Here is a 21,999-nt window from a genome sequence, read left to right on the forward strand (position 1 = left end):
CTTTCTCCACCACCTACAAAGATAGATACACGCACATCAATTTTGTGTGTATATCTTTCTAGGGTTTCAATTTCAATTTCAATTTCAATTTCAATTTCCCCCCTTACGAATGGCGAAGAAGAGGAAATCCGAAGCGTCGCGCCTCGACGAGGTCGATCGAGGGATGTACACCACTTTCTGCAGCGCGGCCAACTCCCTCTCCCAGCTCTACACCCACGCGATGCACCAGCAGCGCCTCTCCTTCCAAGCCGGTGAACGCCACTCGCTGGTCTCTGCCGCTTTCCCTCCCTCTTTTTTTGGTTTTAATTTTATAATCAATTGTTTTTGTTTGTTGTTGATTGTTTCTCTTGTTTGGATGCTACTTTATCCGTCTATTTAAATGTATTCATGTTCTTGCAGTAGTTACACAGTTTTTCGCTGATGAATCCCTGTGAATTGAGTAATTAGTATGGCTGATACTCCTCATATGTGTATGAATTTTGATCAATGGGTTCTGGTTTTACTTTTTTGGGGGTATGTCTTTGGGGTTTATAATTGGTATTTTGGCTTAAACTATATTGAATAATGTAGTCATAACTGAGCACTGTTGATTATGGGTTTTGTGTTTATGCTCATTGTTTGCTTGTTGTTTTACCAATGTAGGAAAAGCTTTACAATTGGATTTCAAGGCAGCAAGAGCAAGGAGTTAGAGTGATGGGTGGCGACATACTCGCATATCTGCAGGTTTATTCTTCGACTCAGGAAATTGCTTTAATGTGTTCACCACTTGTTAATTAAGCTAGTGTACTTTATCAGCTCTTGGTGCTTATTGAATTGTACTCTTCACACAATGTGGATTGGGGTTGTTATCAATATATTCTGTGTGTTGCTTTATCACTGTTTCTATTCTTAATTAGAATTTTGTAGTGTATCTATATATCAGTAATCTGTTATATGAGCTGTAATTGTGTCTGTGGTGTTGAATTCTGGCACAAAGCTGGATAAATGATCCAAGAATGTGATCATGATAGTAGTCTTCTATAGTACTGAGCATTGAACCTGGATGGTTTTCTCGTGGCTTGTACTTTTGAATTCGAAGCCATGTGATTGCTGATTTGTTAGCTTCAATTCAAAACATGTGCATATGGAAGTACATTGTATTTTTACTTTGCTAATTCTTATGTTGGAAGGAATCAATACAGTTATGAACTTCAGGTGTTTTGAGTTCTGTCTGAGAACCATGGATGTTTTCTCTGGACTATTAAAAGTTTCTCATGATATTTGTGACTGCTGGTGCTGTTAGCATTTTCTTCTATGTTGATGAACTTTTATTGGTATTTTGAATACAACAATTTTTGCAATTGCTGTAGCTTGTTACTAGTTTGGTATCTGGCAGAGAGAGTGACTTCGAGAGATACAGACCTGTACTAACTTGATGCGCGTCTTTACTTCTTTGTAAATATATATGTTTATGGTGAAGGTCACAAAACAAATTCAGATGCTGTTGTTCAGCTGGTAGTCTATATAGTCTTGTACATTTCTGTCATAGTTGTCTTGTCTGGTCCATCATTTCCTTTCATAGATTTGTGGTTGAAATGAGACCCCCTTCTTTGGAAATATAACTTGTGACATGAAAGAAGGTACTGACATCACTGCTATTACCATGAAATCTCATAGCTGGTAGATGGCTCAGAGTTTGCTATTGAAGCTCAAGGAACTTGGATTCTTTCTTATCATATTGCCCGTGTTTTATGTATTATCCCGATTTCTAATATGGAAGCTTAGTTAGAGGGCTGGATGGACTAACGTTGTGACACTGTTTTGTTCTTTTCAACATATGCAGAACGAACTTGATTATGGAACAGAAGAACCTCCCCTGTCCCATAGGCAGCAGCAAGCGCAGCCGCAACCTCACCCTCAACAACAGCCTAATAATTTAATGCAGTTACCTCAAACAGGAGTTCCCCTATCTTCTAATGCGTTTGGTCCTGCAACTACTGGACAAGGACTTCGAGCAGGAAATTTAGATCAAAGTAAGAATTATGTGTTTTCAAATGCTCTCTCTAGTCCAGTGCGTCGCACTCTCCAGCACTATCACTTATCACAAGGTGGTTTCTCCTCGAACAATGCCACAAGGAGCAATGAGAACAGCAACAGTCAAAACAGAGACGCCAACCCTCTCAGTTCCAACGACACTTTAATGGATATGCATTCTGATAGTCCAGGTCACGACTCTCCTTACTGAAGTAGTCCAATGTATGTTTTGGAGTCGGAGAATCCCATCCGGTGATGAGAAAGCGATGAAATTATGATGATGATGGTGGTACTAAAAGAAGCAAATTGCGAAGGGGGAGTAAAAGAAATCGATTGAAGTGTGAAAAGGGGGGTGTTGAATAGCTTGAAGGGAGACATGGTTTCTGTTGGTGTTTATGTTTGTCTAGTATTGTCCTTCTCTGTTTCTTATGTTTTTGGAACATCGAATGTGTCGAAATATCCTTTATATAGATATATTCATTTAGTTTTTCTCGTCTTAGTGATTATTCTGGTCACTGATTTTTGGTACTGGGTTGAAAGTTGAAACTCAAATCATAGTTTTGGTTTTGGATTTGATATTATAGTAGTCTCTATCAATAATGAATTGATGTTCTTGATCTGATATGGATTAGTTTTACATTACAATTTGCTTCAAAACCAACCCTCAAGGATGAACTACCTCCACATTATACTCAAGCACAGCATCTCCATTAGTATAATTCACAGTGTGAGTCTTCACAAAAATAGTCCCCTGAGCCCTTCTAAACCGCCCCCGGCCTCCGACCACTGCAAGCTCACGGCGGCTCTCCGTCACCGGATTCCTCGATAACACGCTCAACGAGCTCCCCTTGTACTTCCCCGCTGTGAATCCAAGATCTACACACATCACCAACGTCAGATTCTTTCCCTGGCTCGACGACATGTACATTCCCTGAGCATTCCCGACGACCTCGGACGTTGCTTCTGGTCCCTCCGTCAGCACGTCGTCAATGGCATAGACCGACCCGAACGCCAGCAGGTCGCGCGGCCCTGCGATGCGGACCGCTGTGGGCTTGGCACCACTTAGGACGTCGTGGAGGAAGAAATGGAGGCATGTTTTTTTCAGCTTGGCTGGTTTGTACGTCGAGCTTTTGCCGTAGTACTTTGACTGCGCTGGTGTTGTGTATGTGGTGAGGAGTAGAATGCAGGTGAAAATAATTGCTCTCTCCATTTTTTTGAAGAAAAAAGTTTAATTTTATGTGTGGTAATTTTTGTGGAGAGGGGTTTGTGATTTATAATAAACGAGGGATTGAGGTTGACGGTTTTTGCAAGTCATTAAATAGTGTAAATTTTAGTTTATCAACTTTATAATATATAATTAATGTATGTGTGTGTGGATTAATTAGTGCAATTGCAGTCGGGAGAGGGAATTGGATCTGGTTTTATTGATATGTGTGTGTATTGGTGCAATTACAATTGAGAGGGGAAATTGGATCTTGTTTCCTTGATTTGTGCCAAACAGTGATTAACAACTCAAAAATTTCTCTATGATTACAACTAATAATAAAAAAAGGGTAAGAGTCGATGATCGGGCCTATCCCTGCAATTACAACTAATAAAAAAAAAAGGTAAGAGTGGATGATCGGCCCTATTCCTGCAATGGGTGGCTGATCATCGGCCAATTGGGATCGGCCAAGGCCGTTCCGACGGCCATATGGGAGGAGCCTTTGATAGGCCTTTTTCTCGCAATGGAGAGCCGATGAGGGCCGATCACAAAGCCTCTCGATCGGCCCTTCCATAGTGGCTTTGTGATCGGCCCTTCCATGGTGAATGCTCTTACAACTAAAAGATTTCTATACATATGGTAAGAATTTGAATATTATGTTGAAATTCGAAAAGTTATTCAATACTTGGATCTCACTATTACCATCATTATAAACGTCATTCCGTCATAGAACTTTGCACGAACAGTATGAAGTCCTCAATCATTATTTTTTATATGAAACTATCTTTTGAAGCTTTGAGTATGATGGAAAATATAGTTATAGCCGAAACCGAAACGTATTTATGGCATTTTATATAATGATCTTATTGTTGTGCACTGTAAAATTCCGGAAGTGGAATTCACTTGAAGTGTGAGAAGCAATTTCGGTGGATAAATCATGGACAATATTTGGGATGCTCATTACCAATTTTATCTTATGCCAAATGAAGATGATAAGGTTGTTTTTTGAGTCTCTCTATGTCTAATTACATGCCTTCAACTTTATATTGAGATGTTGATGTGCTGAAAAAAAGGAGTTGGGAGCGTATGTATTGAATTTGAAACAAAATTAGTTCGTTTGAATGGAGGCCTAGTTTCTCTTTGGGTCTATGTTTGTCTCTTTGGGTTTATGTTTGTCTAGTATGTCTCTTTAGGTTGAGACTCATTGTCTCTGTGGATACGATACTCTTTGCTTACTATTTGTTACATTAGCCTCGTACATTTGCGGATATACTTGTGTTAAAAATAACCCGAGTCAATGGCCACTACCTCCACAGTATTCTTTGCCATCTTTCTCCATTTTGAAATTGAGAATGGAGAGCTAGAAGAATTAACATGAAATATCAGGGATTGAAATATCACAGTTTTAAATTACTAGCTGCGGGAGAGAGATGAGACGGAATAGAGGTGACGAAGATGAATGGTTGGCGTCGCAAGCCCGGAGGAGATGATAGCGACGGCGGTGGCTGGAGCGACATTGGTAGCGATGGTGGTAGCTGGTGCAGAATCGAGAGGGAGAGTGGACGTGAGAACGGCTGGGAGGAGGAGGGGGAGGTGGCGATTGAGAGTGGAGAGAATGTGTTTGTTTTGGATATTGGCGTGAGATTTTGAGCAAAAATAGGCAACTTTCAACATTTGCTCTGGAATTCATAAGTCCCACGTGTGTCCACGCTTTACGACATCCCAATATTTTACTCTCGCCAATATATATACTCCCTATGTCCATTACACGCGACGTGAGGATTTTTATTTTGGACATGATATTTAGGAAAATGATATTTATGGCCAAGAGAATAAAATAATAATAAGACAATAAAGTATTCTAATAAGGAAAAGTAAAATAATAGTGATAAAAGCGTTGTTTTTAGTTGGAATTGTGTGTCCGGTCAAAGAGTTTTGATCAAGAATAAGGATGATGAGACATTTAATTTTGTAAAATTAAATGATATAGTGTTGACGTCGAAGTAGATGACCGCAGTATATTCATTTTCTCAAAACTGATTCTCGTTGAGTGGTAAATAATGAATTAAAGTTGGTTTAAAATGTGATGAGCTATGAGAAAAGCTTATGAGATTCTTTAATACTCCATTCGTCTCACTTTAGTAATCTCCATTATCCATTTTAGTTCATCTCACTTTATGAGTCCCAGTTCAAATGTTCTATATTTGGAAACAACAATAACCCTCCTTATTCACCTTAATTCCAAATTCTGTCATTCAAAATAAAAGTTTAATTAAACCAAAAAACCACCCCACAACCCCTTTGCCTTCCATCTCTCTCTTTGCACAACAAGATAATTCTTTATGCCCTAAATCGATCACCCCCATCACCACCCTCTCCACAACCCGCCGCCATCACCACCCTCTCCACACCTTCAACCTCTGCCTTCGTTGGTCTATTGGTCATTTGACCAAAGTTTGGTGTCGAATTGTCCCCAATCTCAACCGTCATCCCTGAAACCCCGTCGGCCGAATGAGAAAGTGAGTGGGCTGGTCAAGCCTAGGCCCGGGCCTGGTGAGGCCTGTCTGCATTTAGGCCCAGCCCAAGGTAGGCCCATGTTGTGGTGGTCTGGGCCTAGGTTTTGGTATAAATAATGGGCCCAGTCTGACCCCAATTGATAAGTGGGCCGGTCAGGGCCAGGCCGAGCTGAGCTAGGTCGGGCCTAACAGTAATTAACAACTAAGTGCTTTCTATGTGATTACAACTTAAAGATTTCTTTACGTACTGAAATTCGAAAAGTTATTCAATACTTAGATCATTATAAACGTCATTCTGTCATACTCTCTCAACGTCCCGTATTTGACCAACACGAGTGTTAAGAAATTGTTTGACTTTATAAAATAAAGTGGGTAGAAAAGTTGGTGAAACGTGAGATCTACTTTTATATATTGATTTTATAATAAAATGTGATTGGAATGAGTTAGTGGAATGTATGGTCGACTTACCAAATATGGTAAAAGTGAAATTAGCCATTTATTGGCATACGAACGAAAAAGAAAAAATAGGACATTTAATGGCGGGACGGAGGGAGTAGAACTTTGCACAGACAGTATGGAGTTCTCAATTACTCCCTCCGACGCTAATAATTCGTCACCATTTGACCGGGCACAAGTTTTAAGAAATGTAATAGAAAGTGAGTTGAAAAAGTTGGTGGCATGTGAGTCCTACTTTTATATACTTCCTCCGTCCCTCATTAGGAGTCACACTTCCGTTTCTGCACTCGTTTTATAAAAATGATATAGTTAAAGTGGAGAAATGGTAAAGTAAGAGAGAAAATAATGTAGAGAAAACTAGTTTTTATAATAAAATGTGTGTGTAAAAGAGTTAGTGGAATGTAGGATACTAATTTTTGAAGCTTTGAGTATGATGGAAAATATAATTATAGCCGAAATGAAACATATTTATGGCAACTTATATAATGATCTTATTTGTTGTGAAGTCTACACTATAAAATTCCGGAAGTGGAATTCCCTTGCAAGGAAGGGCGAGAAGCAACCTCCGTGGAGAAATCATGGACTATATTTGGGATGCTCATTACCAATTTTATGCTATGCCAAATGAAGATGATAAGGTTGTTTATTTGTCTCTCTTTGTCTAATTCCATGCCTTCAACTGCCTTCTGCTTATATTGGAGTGTATGTGTTGAAGTTGAAACTAGTTTGAAAGGAGGCATAGTTTCTCTTTGTGTTTTTATGTGTGTCTAGTATTCTCCTCATCATGTGATGATTTTCTGTTTCTTATATTTTGAAATATAGATGTGTCAACCACAAAATTAATCAAAAACTATGTAGTATGGTGCCAACCATAGTTTGGGATTGTGAAGAAACACATAGTCAACATATATGTTTTGAGTGTCTAACTTTGACTACTAGAGAAGAGCTACATAGAATCTTTCAAATCAAGAAAGAAATTGAAAGCGACATATTAGAAGTAATTCAAACAACAAACTGGAGAGGTTTGTTTGATGCTTCTTCAAACGTAATTATTTGAAGTCCATCTATAAATACTCAAGAACCCTATCCTTTCACACTTATTTAAAATTTGCTCAATTTTGAATTTTAGGCATTCAAGCTTTCAAATTATCGATTTTAATTTTTTTAAGAAGCAAATTATATACTTCACGGAACTCGATAATAAATAATACTAATAATTTGTTTTTAGTATTCTAAGTCCAAATCGAACAAATTATTCTCGTGAATAATTTGTTCATAGTTGGAAATAATTAAATCCCCTTCGACCAAGAATTGTAAGTTAGAGTAGAAGAAGACCATATATATATGTAGCAAGGTTACCACTACCAACTTAAGTTTTAGCACAATAAGTTTAACTATATGCTATAGGTTACTTGCACCCAACTCTAATTTTAGTTAATGGACTGATTGATAGGTTCGTATTCTGTTCGAACCATGTACTACAAGTTCTACAACTATTTGTGTGCTCTACTTGTCAGTATTTAACTTTGGATGTTATTCATGAATTGTCAAAATATACACTTCACAAGTCACGTATGGTAGTCGTTGAAAACTAAAGATGTCTTGATACCAACTAAAGTGTCAAATAAACTAAGAATTAAAAGAAAGTTTTTAGTAAGGGAAGTTATATATATAATGCTTAGCATTTGAGTGCAAATTTGAGTAGGATTCCCCATTACCAATATACCTTGCAAGGGAAAGGACCAATATATACTCCTACTTCGGTAATATTTCGATGCACAATGTATCAATCCTACTAAAATCTTCGAGAGTTAACAATGTATCAACCCATTGCTTCTAGCTTTTCTTAAATCAACGACAACGAAGGCAACAAATGGATCGATTTATGAGGTTGAAGATGCTTCCTCGACCGTACGAAGTCAGACTTGAGATTGATCATTGAGTGCATGATCTCGTCAGACTATCCCAAGGATCATTTGAAAATTTACAAAAATATACGGAAATCGGCGTGGAGAATTAAAGTCCCTCGCAGATGCATGAAACGGATTTGGAGGTTTTCGATTTAAGGATTAAGAACAGACGCGCATTACCGTGCAAATGCTCTTCAACGAGGTGAGAATTCTATGCACTGAGGTCTCCGCTATTACTAATTTTTTCCCATAAGAGTATCGCTCTTCAAAGAAATCACCAAGGTAAGGCACTATTTATTGAAAAATTTGGCAAAATAAAATAAAAAGCCAAATGCAAAGCAATGCGGCATATAACACACTAATCTTTTAAACACAATATTTCATTTGGCGCAATTTCCATTTTTAGAAGTTAATTTTTTCCAATTTAGGAACCTTTAAGAAGAAAAAAACTCAGTTTGAAGTTAATTTAGATTGTTAATGACGTATTGAGATTTGAGACCCTAATTATTAAATTAATCTAATTAGAATTGAATAATCTATACGCAAGAGTATTGTATTTTAAATCTCATATTTATCCATCTTTTGCCCTTTCTTTCCAAATTCCAAAAAAAATTCAAATTAACGCGGTGATTTCACATCCAAAATTCCAATTATTCCCGCCGCCGCCGATTTTCACACTCAGCGCATCCAAGCCCAGTTCATCCAGATCTACGCCTACTATCACCGATCAGAATCGCTGTACATGCCGCGTCAAGGTAAATCGCGTATCCCGATCTCTGTATTTGCGAATTTTGTATTAATCATCTGTTGCTGTTCATGGCGGACCTATAAAATGCCTTTTACCGGCATAACTCTTGACTAAAATTGTATTTGTATTAATTTGCTGGTTTTAGTGTTAATCTGAAAGACTCGATCTATTAATCAATCAATCATCTGGTTTAAATTGTTTTCTCGTAGCTCCGTTTTTTAATCGAATTATGGTAAACATCATACCGTTTTTCTCCAATTCAACTGTAGGCAACTGGAATAGTAGTATAATTTATTGGTTGTTAATTGCTTCTGTTTAGCAATCGAAGTGGTGTAGCTGATGCTTCTGCCTGCGAGCCTTGTTTGTTTAAATTTGTTTTTTCCATAATTTTTTTTTGCATACACGCTTGACAAATCTGATAATGTATAAATGATTCCGAGATAAATTGGGGCTAACCTTGTGGTGTCATTGCAGTGAAAGATGAGAAATTCTCAGCCTGTCTACTTTTGTTCTCAAACTACTGATTTCATTTGCAGATAATCTTCCATGAAGTCATATGGACCACAGAAGAGAAAGAGAGTTGATGTAAACATAAATCAGGATGAATGCATCGATGCTAATGTAAAGAAACCTGCCAATGTAACTGGTCAAGAGCCTCAGAGCACTTCAGGTTAGGCAACTGGATAAACTAGCATTAGTATTGTACATGGCATGGGCAGCAGCTTGTTTTTTACACCTTTCATCCTGTCTTATTTCTTGCAAATCTATCATGATTGTATTTATGTTCAATTAGGCTTTCTTGCATTTATTAACCTCGTTTCATTGAAATCCAGATTTATTATGTTGGGAGCTCGTGTTTATCTTATTTAGTCCGTTTTTTATGGTTAAAGGCTCTCATAATATTGTGTCTTTACTGCAGAGTGTCTAACAAGGCCACATTTAGATCATCCAATTAAACTGCAGGTTCCATCTAGAAAAATTAAGCTGCAGCTTTTCCCAATAAATGAACAAGCTCGCTTAGGATTAGAGAAGGTATGAAAAGTTTCATCTGCCCAACTACCCTACCTCCATACAAGAAATTATAAAATTGGATGAGAAAATGCACTGCATTGTTGTTTATTGCAGGATGGTCACAATCCATTTCTAGAGCTCACTCTAAGTGCTCGGAAGAGGATATCATCAGTTGTTAGACACCTGGATGCTAAGTGGAGTTCTTCAAGTGCAGTGACAGGTCAACTCATGCTTTTTCCCTACAACACAAAGTTGGAACAGTTGAAATCATGCAGAAGATGGACTTTGAATGACAGTGCCATCAGTGTATGGGAGGTGTATATTGATGTGGGCAGTCCTTCCATTTTCCGCCTAAGGTATGTACCCAGTCCGTTTTGATCTGTAGAATCTTCTCCTGGAGTTTGGATATTAACTTTATTGTTTTTTATTTTTAGGTATGGGTGGTTGTGCAATCATCAGACTGAGATGTTTGTCAGAGTTTGCAATTCTAGTCTTCCAGAGGCTCATACAGGTTCTGCGGACAAAATCAGCTCACCCAGAATTTTGGTGAGCCCAAATCACCAAGAGGCACAAACAAATGAATCTTGTGAAGTCCTTAAAATACAAGGAAATGCTGATAGAATTTTGTGTTCAGACATGAATGAGCTGAAAGCTTCAGATGCACTAACTGGTTTGGTGGTAATTTTCATGTCCATCTATTCATACATTTTTTGTTTACTTGCATCTATTTGTTCTGAGAATGGAGCTTTTGATGATAAAATAGATACATGTATATAGTTTAATGAAGGTTGATAGAAAGTGGAATGTGTGGGATTGGTGAATTGGGACACTTCCTTGACCTGGGTAAAATATTGGATGTATTATACCGTTCGATATTGCTGATCTAATCGGATGAATGTTAATGAATTACAGAAAGTAAATGGAATCTGAATTTATTGAATTAGAAGTTGAAGATATATAATGAAGATTGGTAGCAGCCAGGAAGAATTATCTCGGCCACTTATATCTCAAAAATTGTTTGAATATTTCTATACTGTTATGGCACTTAGAATTATCTTGAATTGTACTGAATTTGCATTTAGTCATATTTATTGAAGTACTGACAGATGGACACTTTCTAGACTAGTTGATGATCCTTGTTAGAGAGATTATTAGGTCATCAATGTCTGTATTTGTTCTTTTTAGGATGATAAAGTGACGACTGAGACTGATCCAGTTTGCCCGAGTGTACCTTGGGATAACGATATGACCATGTTGAGCATTGGAGGCCTCCTATCTGAAATATCATTGCAGGGGAAAATTAGTGGATCATATGCAAGCTCTACAAGCAAAACTCACGTGCAGCCTATTGCACCAACATCCGACTTGAGCATCCGTGATCTGCTCTCTCAAGATTCTTTCTTGGGTAAGATGAGATGTCCAAGCATGCAGCAGGAAAATGAATCATCCTTGCAACCTCTTTTTCTGGGATCCAGTGATGTAAGCATTGGAGGATTATTTTCTGAAGCATCATTACTTGCAAAGTTGAAAAAGTCAGATTCACAATCAGCGGAAGCAGGTCATGCACCACTCCAATCTCCATGGGATGATAATTTTACTACCTTAAGCATTGGGGGCTTGTTATCTGAGGCCTCGTTGGAGGCCAATGCTGGTAGTAAGGTGGAATTAAAAGAGATCAAATCAAGCTTTGAACCTCTTGCACCTTCCCGAAAGCCAAAACTATCAATGCATGAAGCAAACTTATCCATTTTAGATGCTGAAGAGACATGCCATGCTTTTCCCATCCAGAAGTTTCAGTCAAACAGAATTGGTACAAGCTCAAAACAATCCCAAATTCCAAGGGCTGCTAAGGTATATCCAGCACTCATTCCTTGATGAACTTTAATTTTGACTACATTGTTAGTTTCACATGCATGTGTAAGTCTAAAGGTACAAAAGCAGCTAACTGCTGAACATAACCAAATCAAGACTCTAGAGAGTGGTAATGGTTCTCTGGACCGTCCGGACAGTGAAAAATTGGGGCTGGAAAAAATTTTATGGTTACTATCAATTGCTGAAATATAGCTTGGTCAACATACATGCCTTGAAAAATGGAAGGTTCTGCCACCAACTTGATAAAAGCTGAATTCTCAAGTTTTAATTTTTTTTCCACCAACGGAAGCCTTCTTAGTTTCATACTGAGCCATCTTTACACTTTGTATTTTTGGAGTTGCATGTCATGTTATGGTTGATAATCTAGTAAATGAACATTATCTTTGTTCATTGTAGACGATCAATGGAATGCTTTTTCCCAAAGATTCTTCTCGTCAAGGATTGGACAAAGATTGCTTGCCTCGTCCAGTAGGAACCTTTGATGAGGATAGTAGACTATGGCCTTTCAGGGATCAATCAGGTTGCAGTTCTCTCTTTATCAATTGCTGAAACATCTAAAGTTCTCTCAATGCTTGAGCCTTCATACTCCAGACTAACTAATTATGCAATTAAAGTCTACAAACTAACAAAGTATACATTTCTTATGTTGGTAGAATGACCCTTCGATTGGCTATTGGATGCAGCTGGAGCTGGTTGAGACAACATTGATCTGCGTAAATATAATGTTTGATTCTCCAAGAAAGCAATCAAGAGGAGAAACTTGCTGTGGTCTTAAATTGGAATCATCGAGGAGCTTCTAATGCAACGCCGGTTCTTCTTAAGTAAATTTTGTAGTTTACATTTGTTCAACACTCTTGAGCAAGATGTGTTTTGGTTGAGACAGAAGAATGGTTCAAACTCTCTCTCTATTTAGAAAATTGTTTACTCAAGGTACACACTACACACTGTGTATATGATTTTCACAATAAGATGAGCTTCTTCCATATGGGATTCAATTTTTTGTTATTAAACACTAACTCAATATTCTCTTCTGTCTTTTTGAAACCAACAAAATAATGTATACATCTTTGATCTCTATCTTTGTTACTCAACTCCAAATTTATAACCATGAATCAATCTGATCTTCGTTGCCTTGGATAATTTTTTTTTCTTATTGTGCTTTCATGTCTGATTCCATTTCATTCATACACACATGAGATAAAGCCAAGAAGACATTATTCATTCATATAGAATCATCATCAGATGTAAAAAGCCAAGAGGAGAAAAGGATATGTACACAATCCCACTTCATTCTAGCTGGAAAAAGTAGTAGCAAAATATTACAGTTCTGAACAATGGAGGAAAGAAAAGACCACTTGTCTTTGGCTTTGTAATCATGAAGTTCAAGAATCATAGTGGTTTTCTGTGAATTTGCTCTTGATCCACTTGAAGCTGCTTCTAAGGGATGACTTGAGCTTACCTTCCACGGCATACATATTGTATCCAGCCACCCTCTTCCTCCTCTTCACCTCCGGGTTGTCGGGCGGCCCGTTGAAGCTGTACGATTTGGCCCGATCTTCAAAGTCGAATCTTGCCTCAGCATATGAGGAAGAGTAATAAGGGAATGACCTGCTCTTCTCCATCAATTTTTTTTTTTCTGAAAAGTAGCCAAATGGTTTAGTCTTTGGGAGAGGAAGAGAGTGAATATATGGAAGTCAGGTGAGACAAATGCGTACGTTAGTGTGGGTGGGTTGCATTTGCATGGGCCATGAGTGTGACCTTGATTTCAAGATGAAAGATTTCTCTAAAGATTCATGTGTGCCATTAATCATCTCTCCATTGCACTTGGTTGTCGTTTTTTATTAATTTAAGAAGCAACCCTATGTACTAAATCATATTCTCTCCGTCCCATAAAAGTAGTACTGTTTTCTTTTTAGTCCGTCCTACAAGAGTATGCACTTTCTAATTTTGGAAACTCCTTTCTCTTTAATGAGATATGACTACTTTAGTTACTTTCTTTTTCTACCTCTCTCTTACTTTATCAATTATGCATTAAAACATGCGTCCAATCAAAAGTGCATATTCTTGTGGGATGGAGAGAGTACTACTCTCCACAAAAAAATAGGTTTAATTATGGACGACGCATATTTTAATCGGTAAAGAGGGAAATAGAGAGAAAAAAGTGGTGTGGTATTGTTAGTGAAAATGACATTCACCTTATTAGACCAAAAGAAATTTACTACAAATAAAATAGAGACTAATTTTAATGGACGATTCAAAAATAAAAACAAAATTGTCTTTGTTATCGAATGTTGTATGAATTGAGGTTTCATATAAATACGCAAAAAAGTCTACCCCATCAAATCAAAAGACAACGAGTAATAAGGTCTATAGTAAATGATGACCTAGATATGTAGACAATTGAATCGTTTTAATGAAATTGTTTAAATGAATATATATGCATAAGCACTTGATTGAGTATGTGAAATGATAAGCCTAAGTGGGAGTTGTATGAGTATGATAAGGTTGGTTGGGTGAAGTAATTAAAAATAGTGGTTTAGTGAGTTGTGAAAGGGATGGGGTGGTGGGGCCCAGAGGAGTAGTTTGGGCCCAAAGGGCTTTTAATATAGAGACAACAATAGTGGGAGTGTAAACCCTCCACTTTTAAATCAGGCAAATGGGGTTGTTTTCTCCCCTTAAATTGGTGGCCCTTCTTTTGTCTCCTAACTCTTTCCCCCCAGTTTTCCTACCTTTTCCAATCAAGTGATTTCCAGGTGCCGCGCTCGGAGTATACTCCTTTCGTCCACGATTAAAAGTCTTATTTACTCTTAGCATGTGTTTCCTAAATGGAAAATTACTACAAAAATCTCTAAATGTAGTTAATTTCTGATCATTCCCACCACTTTAAAAATAATTTTCTCAATTGTCTCATGGCCATAAATCAGGTGTCCTACATGTCTTCACTGTTACGGATAGTCCGTCTTTGAGCAATTTTTCTATCATAGTATCCAAAGAGTACTTACTTTATTTTTTCCTCTACTTTATTAAATTCACTCACTAAACACAACTTTCTTAAATTCTATGACGAAAAGAAACGCCTCAAATAATAAAGGACGGAGGGAGTACATCAAAAGATGAAGCCATTCCAAATTTTTTTGGCAATAGGATAATTAAATTGTCATTCACTTTCTATTATCTAATAGAGTGAATGAAATGCGAGGTCCATTTTTATAGTGGAAGAAGAATATTGTGTATCATAAATATGGAGTTCACACACCATACGTAAAATTTGCACAACTAATGGCCATCATAATTCGTGATTAATATAACCAATTGAAAGAGAGATCCTTTCTCTTCTCCTCAGTGGCCACCTAAATCTGGTCCTACTACTTCATTGCAGTTGGGACCAATTTGAATTTGTGTATGATATAAACTTAAATACAACGAATATCTAATTAAATACTTGCAATAGTCATATTTTACTACCAATATTACAACCAACCCCAGCCTGTACTTTTTTAATAGACAAGTAAACAGTAATCCACAGTCACAACACATATATAAACTCTGAGTAACTTAATACTATACACTATAGAATTCAAACTAAGTCACAGTCACCCCTACAGTGCTATTGAAGTAAGAAATAAACAGAAACTGCTGAAATGAATAATCCATAATGTCACTTTCTAAGTCACAAGCCCTTCCTCACCACTCAAGCATGCCCTGTTTAAAGCAGGTCAAAGCATTCTCTTTACTCAGCAAATAGTATAACCAGACTATATTCTCTCAAGGGGGAGGGGGGTCCACAGCCAAAACTGTTGTCACCTGCCTGCCAGCCTGTCCTCTGTTTTCTGAATCTTGTGTCTCCAAAGAAACCATCACACAGCAGTGTGTGAAGAAACTAGCTTGATCAGTTGGTGGGGTATAACACATGCTTCACTTTGCAAAGCCAAGATGTCTTCTAGTGCAATAGCAGCTCATGGAGAGATGCATGTCTCTAAAGTTACAAGGCTTTCCCACAGTGAAGGGTTAGCATCAAACTGATCTTCTCGCTGATTTCGAGCAGCATTGAGTGAGTCTGGGAGGGGCCGTTGTGGGATTTTTGCTATACACAGGGGCCACAGAAGCTAAAGAAAGAGAACATAGATTTGACTTGAATTTCGGAACACATGAGCATATAAGAAGTTGCTGGCCTCAACTGTTCCCATAATGGATATCTGATCACTGATAGCATCGCTAGAGATTAAAGAAATCGGCCCCATCCTCAACATCATCTGTCTTGATGTGTCCGGATTGAGCCATAAGGATTCTGTACATTCGCTTAGAACAAACCTCACCGAGTCGTCTATCATCACCGAGTAAGCCTTCTGTGGTTAAGTCCTTGAGCAGAAATTCCTTCTCGTGAACCTGATAGTTTTGAAAAGATAAATAAGGTTTGCATAACCAAGATAATTAACTGAAAAGCAATACACAAACAGCGTTCTATAACATTGTTCTTAAACTTTGACGGCCCAAACTCATCTATTTCCATCAAAGGAAACAGTATTGGCAGAAAGATTCTTGCTCCGGAAATCTTCAGTACGAGTAAAAAGGAAGCATAATTTACATAAAGTCTTTATTGTACTGTCCAGGATATGCAATTAAGCTCATTTTTCAGAATTTTAGCAGCAATAGATTTTTTTTCCTTAGTAATGCAGTGAGAGTTTGCATGAAAAGGAGAAAACATTTATTTTCTCATGTACAAGACTCACAGATTTTTTTGGATCCATGTACACTCTTAAAAGAGACTTCATTGTAGGATATTTCTTCCATATGGCTATAGCGAACCGTGGCTGCACCTTAGGGATAGCCACCAATACCTTTAGCCTGCATGATGAAATAAACTGTAAATGCCATCCTCTTAACTGACAACAAAACAATAGCAAATGCACACACACAAACACATGCTACAGATTCAATGAGGGACTTTTGAGTTTAGTTAGTATATTTTCTTTTGAGTAGAAACACATATACAACATGTAAGTACCCAGTCCAAAAACCTAAGGTCAAAAGAGTCAGGTAAGTTTCAAGAATTTGAATAAGCAGCCTACCTAATCTGATACGCAGTTACATTTAACCATTACCTCTAGTGAGTACATACTTAAAACATTTCAAGAGAAGTATGCCTAGCCCACAAGCCTAAAAGAGTAAAAGTACAGATTAAAGGTTATGCCAATATTTACTTAACCTAAAAACTGACCATATAGGCAAACAGAATGCTCTTGCAAAAGCAAAAGATGACAACTCTATATCTAGCTAAAAAGGTGCATGTATTCAAATTTGATCCTATAAAACTTGGGGTCATTCCAATACAGAACTTCCTGAGAATGACGAAAAAGTAAAGACTTGATCATTTGGCGTTTGGATGAAGATATTTACCACAAATTTTTCTTAATTAAATTCCTATCAACACAGTCTTTAGGGATAGCAGATCCATTTGCGTTAACTGAAAACCGCGTCAGTCTTTTCCTGCATTAAAAACCAGAGGATTATTAAGCATAATTATAAGTATAATCCACACTAGCGATAGCCAATTTCTACCACTAAATATATTGGATGCTTTAGAGTGAACGAATTAATTATGCTAAAATTAAAATAATAAGCCTTGTAGGAGAGTTGGTTTGATGCTTATAGTCGTCACACTGTATTGAAACAACCAAATGACGAATTTTTTGCACTCACTTTGGTTGTATCAATAGAAGTATCACTGCACCTAAATTCATCCTCATATTGAAAGTCATATTGAAGCAGACCAGCATGCATACATATATTTTACTTTTCCAGCAAAAATCTTCAACTCTGACTCACCTAAATTGGCAATTTGCGAGGCTGCAAGTTAAACCGACCACATGTTCAGCTAATTCAGCTTCATCAACACACTGCCTTGAATGTACTTTAGAAAAATGGGTGGTCAATTTCGCAAAGGCCTAAACAAGAAAATAGGTTTATTCAGTTCAAAATCCGATAAGATAACTATGGCACATCATTCCATTTCTTTCAAAGTACAGTTTTTCAGTAACCTCCTCTACAGCAGGTCGCTTCCAACCAGGGTTGTTAGCAGGGTTCTTGTAATGTGCTTGTTCCCTACACCAGCCACACCATGGATATCTTTAAGTGGATACAACAAGATTGAATTTAAATGTGCAAATCATTTAGGGGTGCAATAAAATTTAAAAAAAAAAAATAAACTTAGAAGGGCATTACATGTCTTTCTCTTGTTTTTTCTGATTTTTTTCCTTTCAGGGGGAGAGGGGACATGACAGTAAAAAGAACAAACAAAACTCATAATATCAGTAGTTATGATGTGTTCATGTTGTTTATTGTTAGATGTTTTGAATGAATTCCTAATAAAATAACCTTGTAAGAAAAAAATGATGCACGCTTTCTTTTACTCTGCTAACCTTTTGTTGATGTAGGCCATAAGCTTATTTGTGACGTAACATACAGTGTGATGAGGATAACAACGTTGAACACTCTTAACATGATCCATCAGGCGCTTATTCACGACAAGGTTACAGAACTCTTCAGCTTCATATACAACTAGAATATAAGAGACTGTAATTCTTTCAGGAGCAATCTGCCAATAAATAATTAGAGTCAATCTTGATTGAATTGAAGTTGCATAACCTCCAAATCTTACATTAATAATGTTAGGAGTAATACAGTCTTATATAACGAGATATAAATTAAGTAGGAGTGTGTTGCAGTGATCACCAACAGAATCATGTTCGAGTTTGTAGTGTAAATAAGACAGTAAGAACACGCTGTTCGGTTTCCAGATTGTATTGAAGATGTGAATGAATAACACACAGATAGGATCATAACTAGAACTAAAGATCAGCATTCAGCAATGTCACTAACATCTTAAGTAACATGGAACTATACTTAACAATAACATTCACTTGTAATGCCAGCTCAGTGTTTTAAAACAAGCAATTTTCCTTAGCGTTTTAAGCCAGAGTTGCATAGTTAACATTCACTTGTAATGACATCTTTATGATTTCTTGAGTGATGCTAGATATATAGATAATATCGAAAGAAAGGCATGGTATCCTGTTTATTCTTGTGGAATCAAGAGCTCAATAAATCAGAAGACGATAGCAAGAAACTAGAGCACGAGGGGGATCAGAAAAGGCAGCGGGGAATCAGAACTAAGAAAACAACATGCTAAAAGTCCAGTATGTACATAGATTTCATGGTAATAGAAGAGCTACTGAGAAGTGAAGTAAATAATTACCAGAGAAACTTCTTCAGGAACAGCCATATTCCATATAATAGTTCTTTCCACTGGATTTGATGTTATTCGATATGAGAGCCCCTTTTCAGCAAATCTAGTGAGAAGATGTCCTATACTAGAAAGTAACAAACTAACTTAGGCACCTAGCAAAATTAAGTAACCCGATTTTTTTAAGTATAGAAGTAAAGAAAAAAAAGCAAATAAAAATGCAATCTTTCCAAAAGATTATTATTTGGAAAAAGAACAAATATCCTACCTCCAATTGCTCCCAGTTCAATCACTTTTGTATCAATCTCAGCAACAATGGATTTGAGAGCATATTTACCCTTTTCCCATTTCTGCATTTCCTTCTCCCGTTTCTTCAACTCAGCAGCCTCAGCCTTTGAAGCAGCTTTAAGCAACTTCTCTTGCTATTTAAGTTAAATCAAGTAGTGCAGCTATTAATCATCTGATAACTTCAATAGCGGAAAGAGAGCCATCTCTTATTTAAGATATTAATAAGAGATTGTGTGCAAGGACTTACTTCTTTGAGCCTTTTCTTTTCTTCCATCAGACGAAGTCTTTCCTCCTTGGCTGTTCCCTTTTTATTCACTGTGTCATTTCTTTTCTTTTTCTCTTTCAAGAAGCATGTATTGTTATCCCGTTGATTCAAAATCTGATCTGTATCGTCTAGTTTACTAGCTTTGTCATCACGACTGACATGTGCCTACATTAGATCTTTATTAAAGCCACTCAAAAGGATAAACACATCTCAAACAGGAGTATTGGAGTAAAACCATTTTTTACAAAAAGGCATATTAAGCATCACTATTACTAACACAATTATAGACCTGAGGCAGAGGCAGGACACAATATTAATAATTCACAATTCACAAATGATCCTTAGTTGCTTCAGTATGCTACCAATTTACATATCCGTAGATGGCCTTAGAAAATCAGAGAAACAGCAGCAGTAGATATAGCAAATTGCAAAAGGAAGTTGCAGTTGTATTCTCTTAAGTCTCCCAATTCTATCTGCAGAAACTAGACAAGTGTACTAGACAAGTGTACTTTGCAGGATATGAAGAACAGAAAAGGGAAATTGTGAGGCAGGAGGTATCCATTAATGCAATTTCCCAGCATCAGAGTTTTCAATTTTAAACTATAGAGAGACTCAGGAGAGGTATCATTGAGAGCATGAAATTGCATGTCAAAGTAACTAACCTCAGATATGCCATCGTCTGATGTTCCAGGAATTGAACAGTCTTCTAAGATATGCATTCTAGCTGAGTTCTGTGTGTCTTTCTTTTGATGTTGAAAGGAAGTCCCTGAAAATCAATGATGAGCAACTCAGTGGTTTCTTTTCTTTTCTTTCTCCTTTTTGTGAAAAAAGGTTGCACTAGAGTGACTTTCAATTATATGATAGCATCAAGAAACAGATTGATATCAGTACCACAAGAAAATGACGAGGATTCACCCCATCTCGATGGAACTCCTGTCTCATCTTCCAATCTAGCAGCAAAAGTACTTGCATTATCATCCATAGCTCCAATTCGACCAATATCTTCAGATTCATCATCTGAATCCACACATATCCATCCCTTGATTTCTAAAACAAAAGACATGGATATGATTATAAGAACTGCAAGCTAGGGCTGCAAGTACATAATCCATGTTAGATTCATTTAGTTGTTTAACAGTTATTCAGGGAAATTTATCATATCAAGCAGCCTTAGTGTTTAATTCAAAGTTGTATTAAATCAAATAAAGAGATCATGATAAGGATTTCAAACTACTGCTTTGAGAAAATTACAAGATAGTGACCAAGCGTAAGCCAAAGCATGTGCTGCTGACAAACAACAAGCACGTAATGGTTCAAAAGAAAGCACATAATACGCAAAGTTGATTCTTGGAATAGCAAACAGGAACAATTTAAACTCACCGCCAGAGTTGTGGTTTGTAACAAACGGATGAGCATCTTCAACAGTGGAGATTCTTGTGCTGATCGCAACCTTAGGTTTTGGGAGTTCAGAAATTGGAGTTTCGGCAACTACAAGTTCCTCAGGAGCTAAACCTTGTGCAATAAAACACAAAATCCGGTAAATGCATAAACAAAGAATCTTCACATTGCTTAACAGGCACAGCAGAGCATTTTGTCTTTACATAAGGATTATGCATAAGGATTTCAAACTACTGCTTTGAGAAAATTACAAGATAGTGACCAAGCGTAAGCCAAAGCATGTACACAAGCATGTAAAAGTTCGAAAGAAAGCACACAATATGCAAAGTTGATACTTGGATCAGCAAACAAGAACAATTTAAACTCACCACCAGAGTTGTGGTTTGTAACAAACGGACAAGCATCTTCGGCAATGGAGATTCTTGTGCTGATCGCAACCTTAGGTTTCGGGAGTTCAGAAATTGGAGTTTCGGCAACTACAAGTTCCTCAGGAGCTAAACCTTGTGCGATTAAACACGAAATCCAGTAAATGCAGAAACCAAAGAATCTCCAAGTTGCTAAACAGCAAAGCATTGTCTTTACAAAAATAATAACTATACACCACTCAGATTGAACTCCCTCGATATTTGATTGCACGCAACTCAAATACCACAATCCAATTACGCCCAACCCTGAAATTCAATTTTCAGAAATACGACGGGGACTGGGAAATTACCTGAAAAGGAGGATATTCCTCGAGAGCATTTGACGAAGGACGCATCGGAGAATGGCGTATCGGCGACGAAGGAATGAGTATTTGACTTGATTGGCGTGGGGTCATCGTCAATGATGAAGACGGTGGAGTTACTAGGGTTTGAAAAGGTGTCGGTTTTTTGTTTCTTCTTGGATTGAGGGAATGGCGGCGGCGTAGTGAGGTCAATCGCTTCGTCTCGGAGACTCCGGCGATTTCGGCCGGGTTCGGAATCGGAATCGGAGTCGGAGAGAATGTCGACGGGAATTGGGCGCTGCATTTCGTCGTCAAAACACACTGAATTTTTTTGAGACTAATTTGCGCGGGATCAAAATTGGGCTTCAT

At 37.4% G+C, this 21,999-nt stretch overlaps 3 protein-coding genes and 1 pseudogene across 6 annotated transcripts; 2 read left to right on the forward strand and 2 right to left on the reverse strand.

Annotated features, from left to right (window-relative positions):
- Positions 1-5: 5 nt before the first annotated feature.
- LOC125213930 (uncharacterized) lies at positions 6-2,512 on the forward strand. The gene is made up of 3 exons (XM_048114730.2): positions 6-268; positions 643-723; positions 1,823-2,512. The coding sequence occupies exons 1-3, from the start codon at positions 110-112 to the stop codon at positions 2,222-2,224; spliced, it is 642 nt and encodes a 213-aa protein (XP_047970687.1). The 5' UTR covers positions 6-109; the 3' UTR covers positions 2,225-2,512.
- A 79-nt stretch (positions 2,513-2,591) lies between these two features.
- On the reverse strand, positions 2,592-3,223 carry LOC125213931 (dirigent protein 4 pseudogene; annotated as a pseudogene).
- A 5,465-nt stretch (positions 3,224-8,688) lies between these two features.
- LOC125209253 (TSL-kinase interacting-like protein) lies at positions 8,689-13,359 on the forward strand. 2 transcript variants are annotated; one of them, XM_048108858.2, is made up of 8 exons: positions 8,689-8,854; positions 9,384-9,517; positions 9,767-9,879; positions 9,973-10,214; positions 10,293-10,536; positions 11,044-11,709; positions 12,127-12,250; positions 12,384-13,359. In XM_048108858.2, exons 2-8 carry the CDS (start codon positions 9,394-9,396, stop codon positions 12,386-12,388), a joined length of 1,518 nt encoding a protein of 505 aa, XP_047964815.1. In that variant the 5' UTR covers positions 8,689-8,854; positions 9,384-9,393; the 3' UTR covers positions 12,389-13,359. The 2 variants fall into 2 exon arrangements, with proteins under 2 accessions (XP_047964815.1, XP_047964814.1); XM_048108857.2 differs by having other exon boundaries at positions 12,414-13,359.
- A 1,841-nt stretch (positions 13,360-15,200) lies between these two features.
- LOC125211855 (uncharacterized) lies at positions 15,201-21,970 on the reverse strand. Of its 3 annotated transcripts, none has more exons than XM_048111798.2 (14): positions 21,640-21,970; positions 21,293-21,418; positions 20,907-21,038; positions 20,418-20,573; positions 20,189-20,292; positions 19,509-19,691; positions 19,242-19,395; positions 18,986-19,095; positions 18,150-18,325; positions 17,769-17,832; positions 17,557-17,675; positions 17,128-17,217; positions 16,461-16,575; positions 15,201-16,116 (listed from the first exon to the last, which is right to left on the reverse strand). In XM_048111798.2, exons 1-14 carry the CDS (start codon positions 21,932-21,934, stop codon positions 15,946-15,948), a joined length of 1,995 nt encoding a protein of 664 aa, XP_047967755.1. In that variant the 5' UTR covers positions 21,935-21,970; the 3' UTR covers positions 15,201-15,945. The 3 variants fall into 3 exon arrangements, with proteins under 3 accessions (XP_047967755.1, XP_047967754.1, XP_047967752.1); XM_048111797.2 differs by having other exon boundaries at positions 20,907-21,032; positions 21,293-21,424; XM_048111795.2 differs by having other exon boundaries at positions 21,293-21,424; positions 21,640-21,969.
- Positions 21,971-21,999: the final 29 nt, after the last annotated feature.

Source organism: Salvia hispanica, chromosome 3 (genome assembly GCF_029641045.1).
Source record: "Salvia hispanica isolate PSC_SH4W2 chromosome 3, Shi_PSC_v1, whole genome shotgun sequence".
Classification (NCBI taxonomy): Eukaryota; Viridiplantae; Streptophyta; class Magnoliopsida; order Lamiales; family Lamiaceae; genus Salvia; species Salvia hispanica.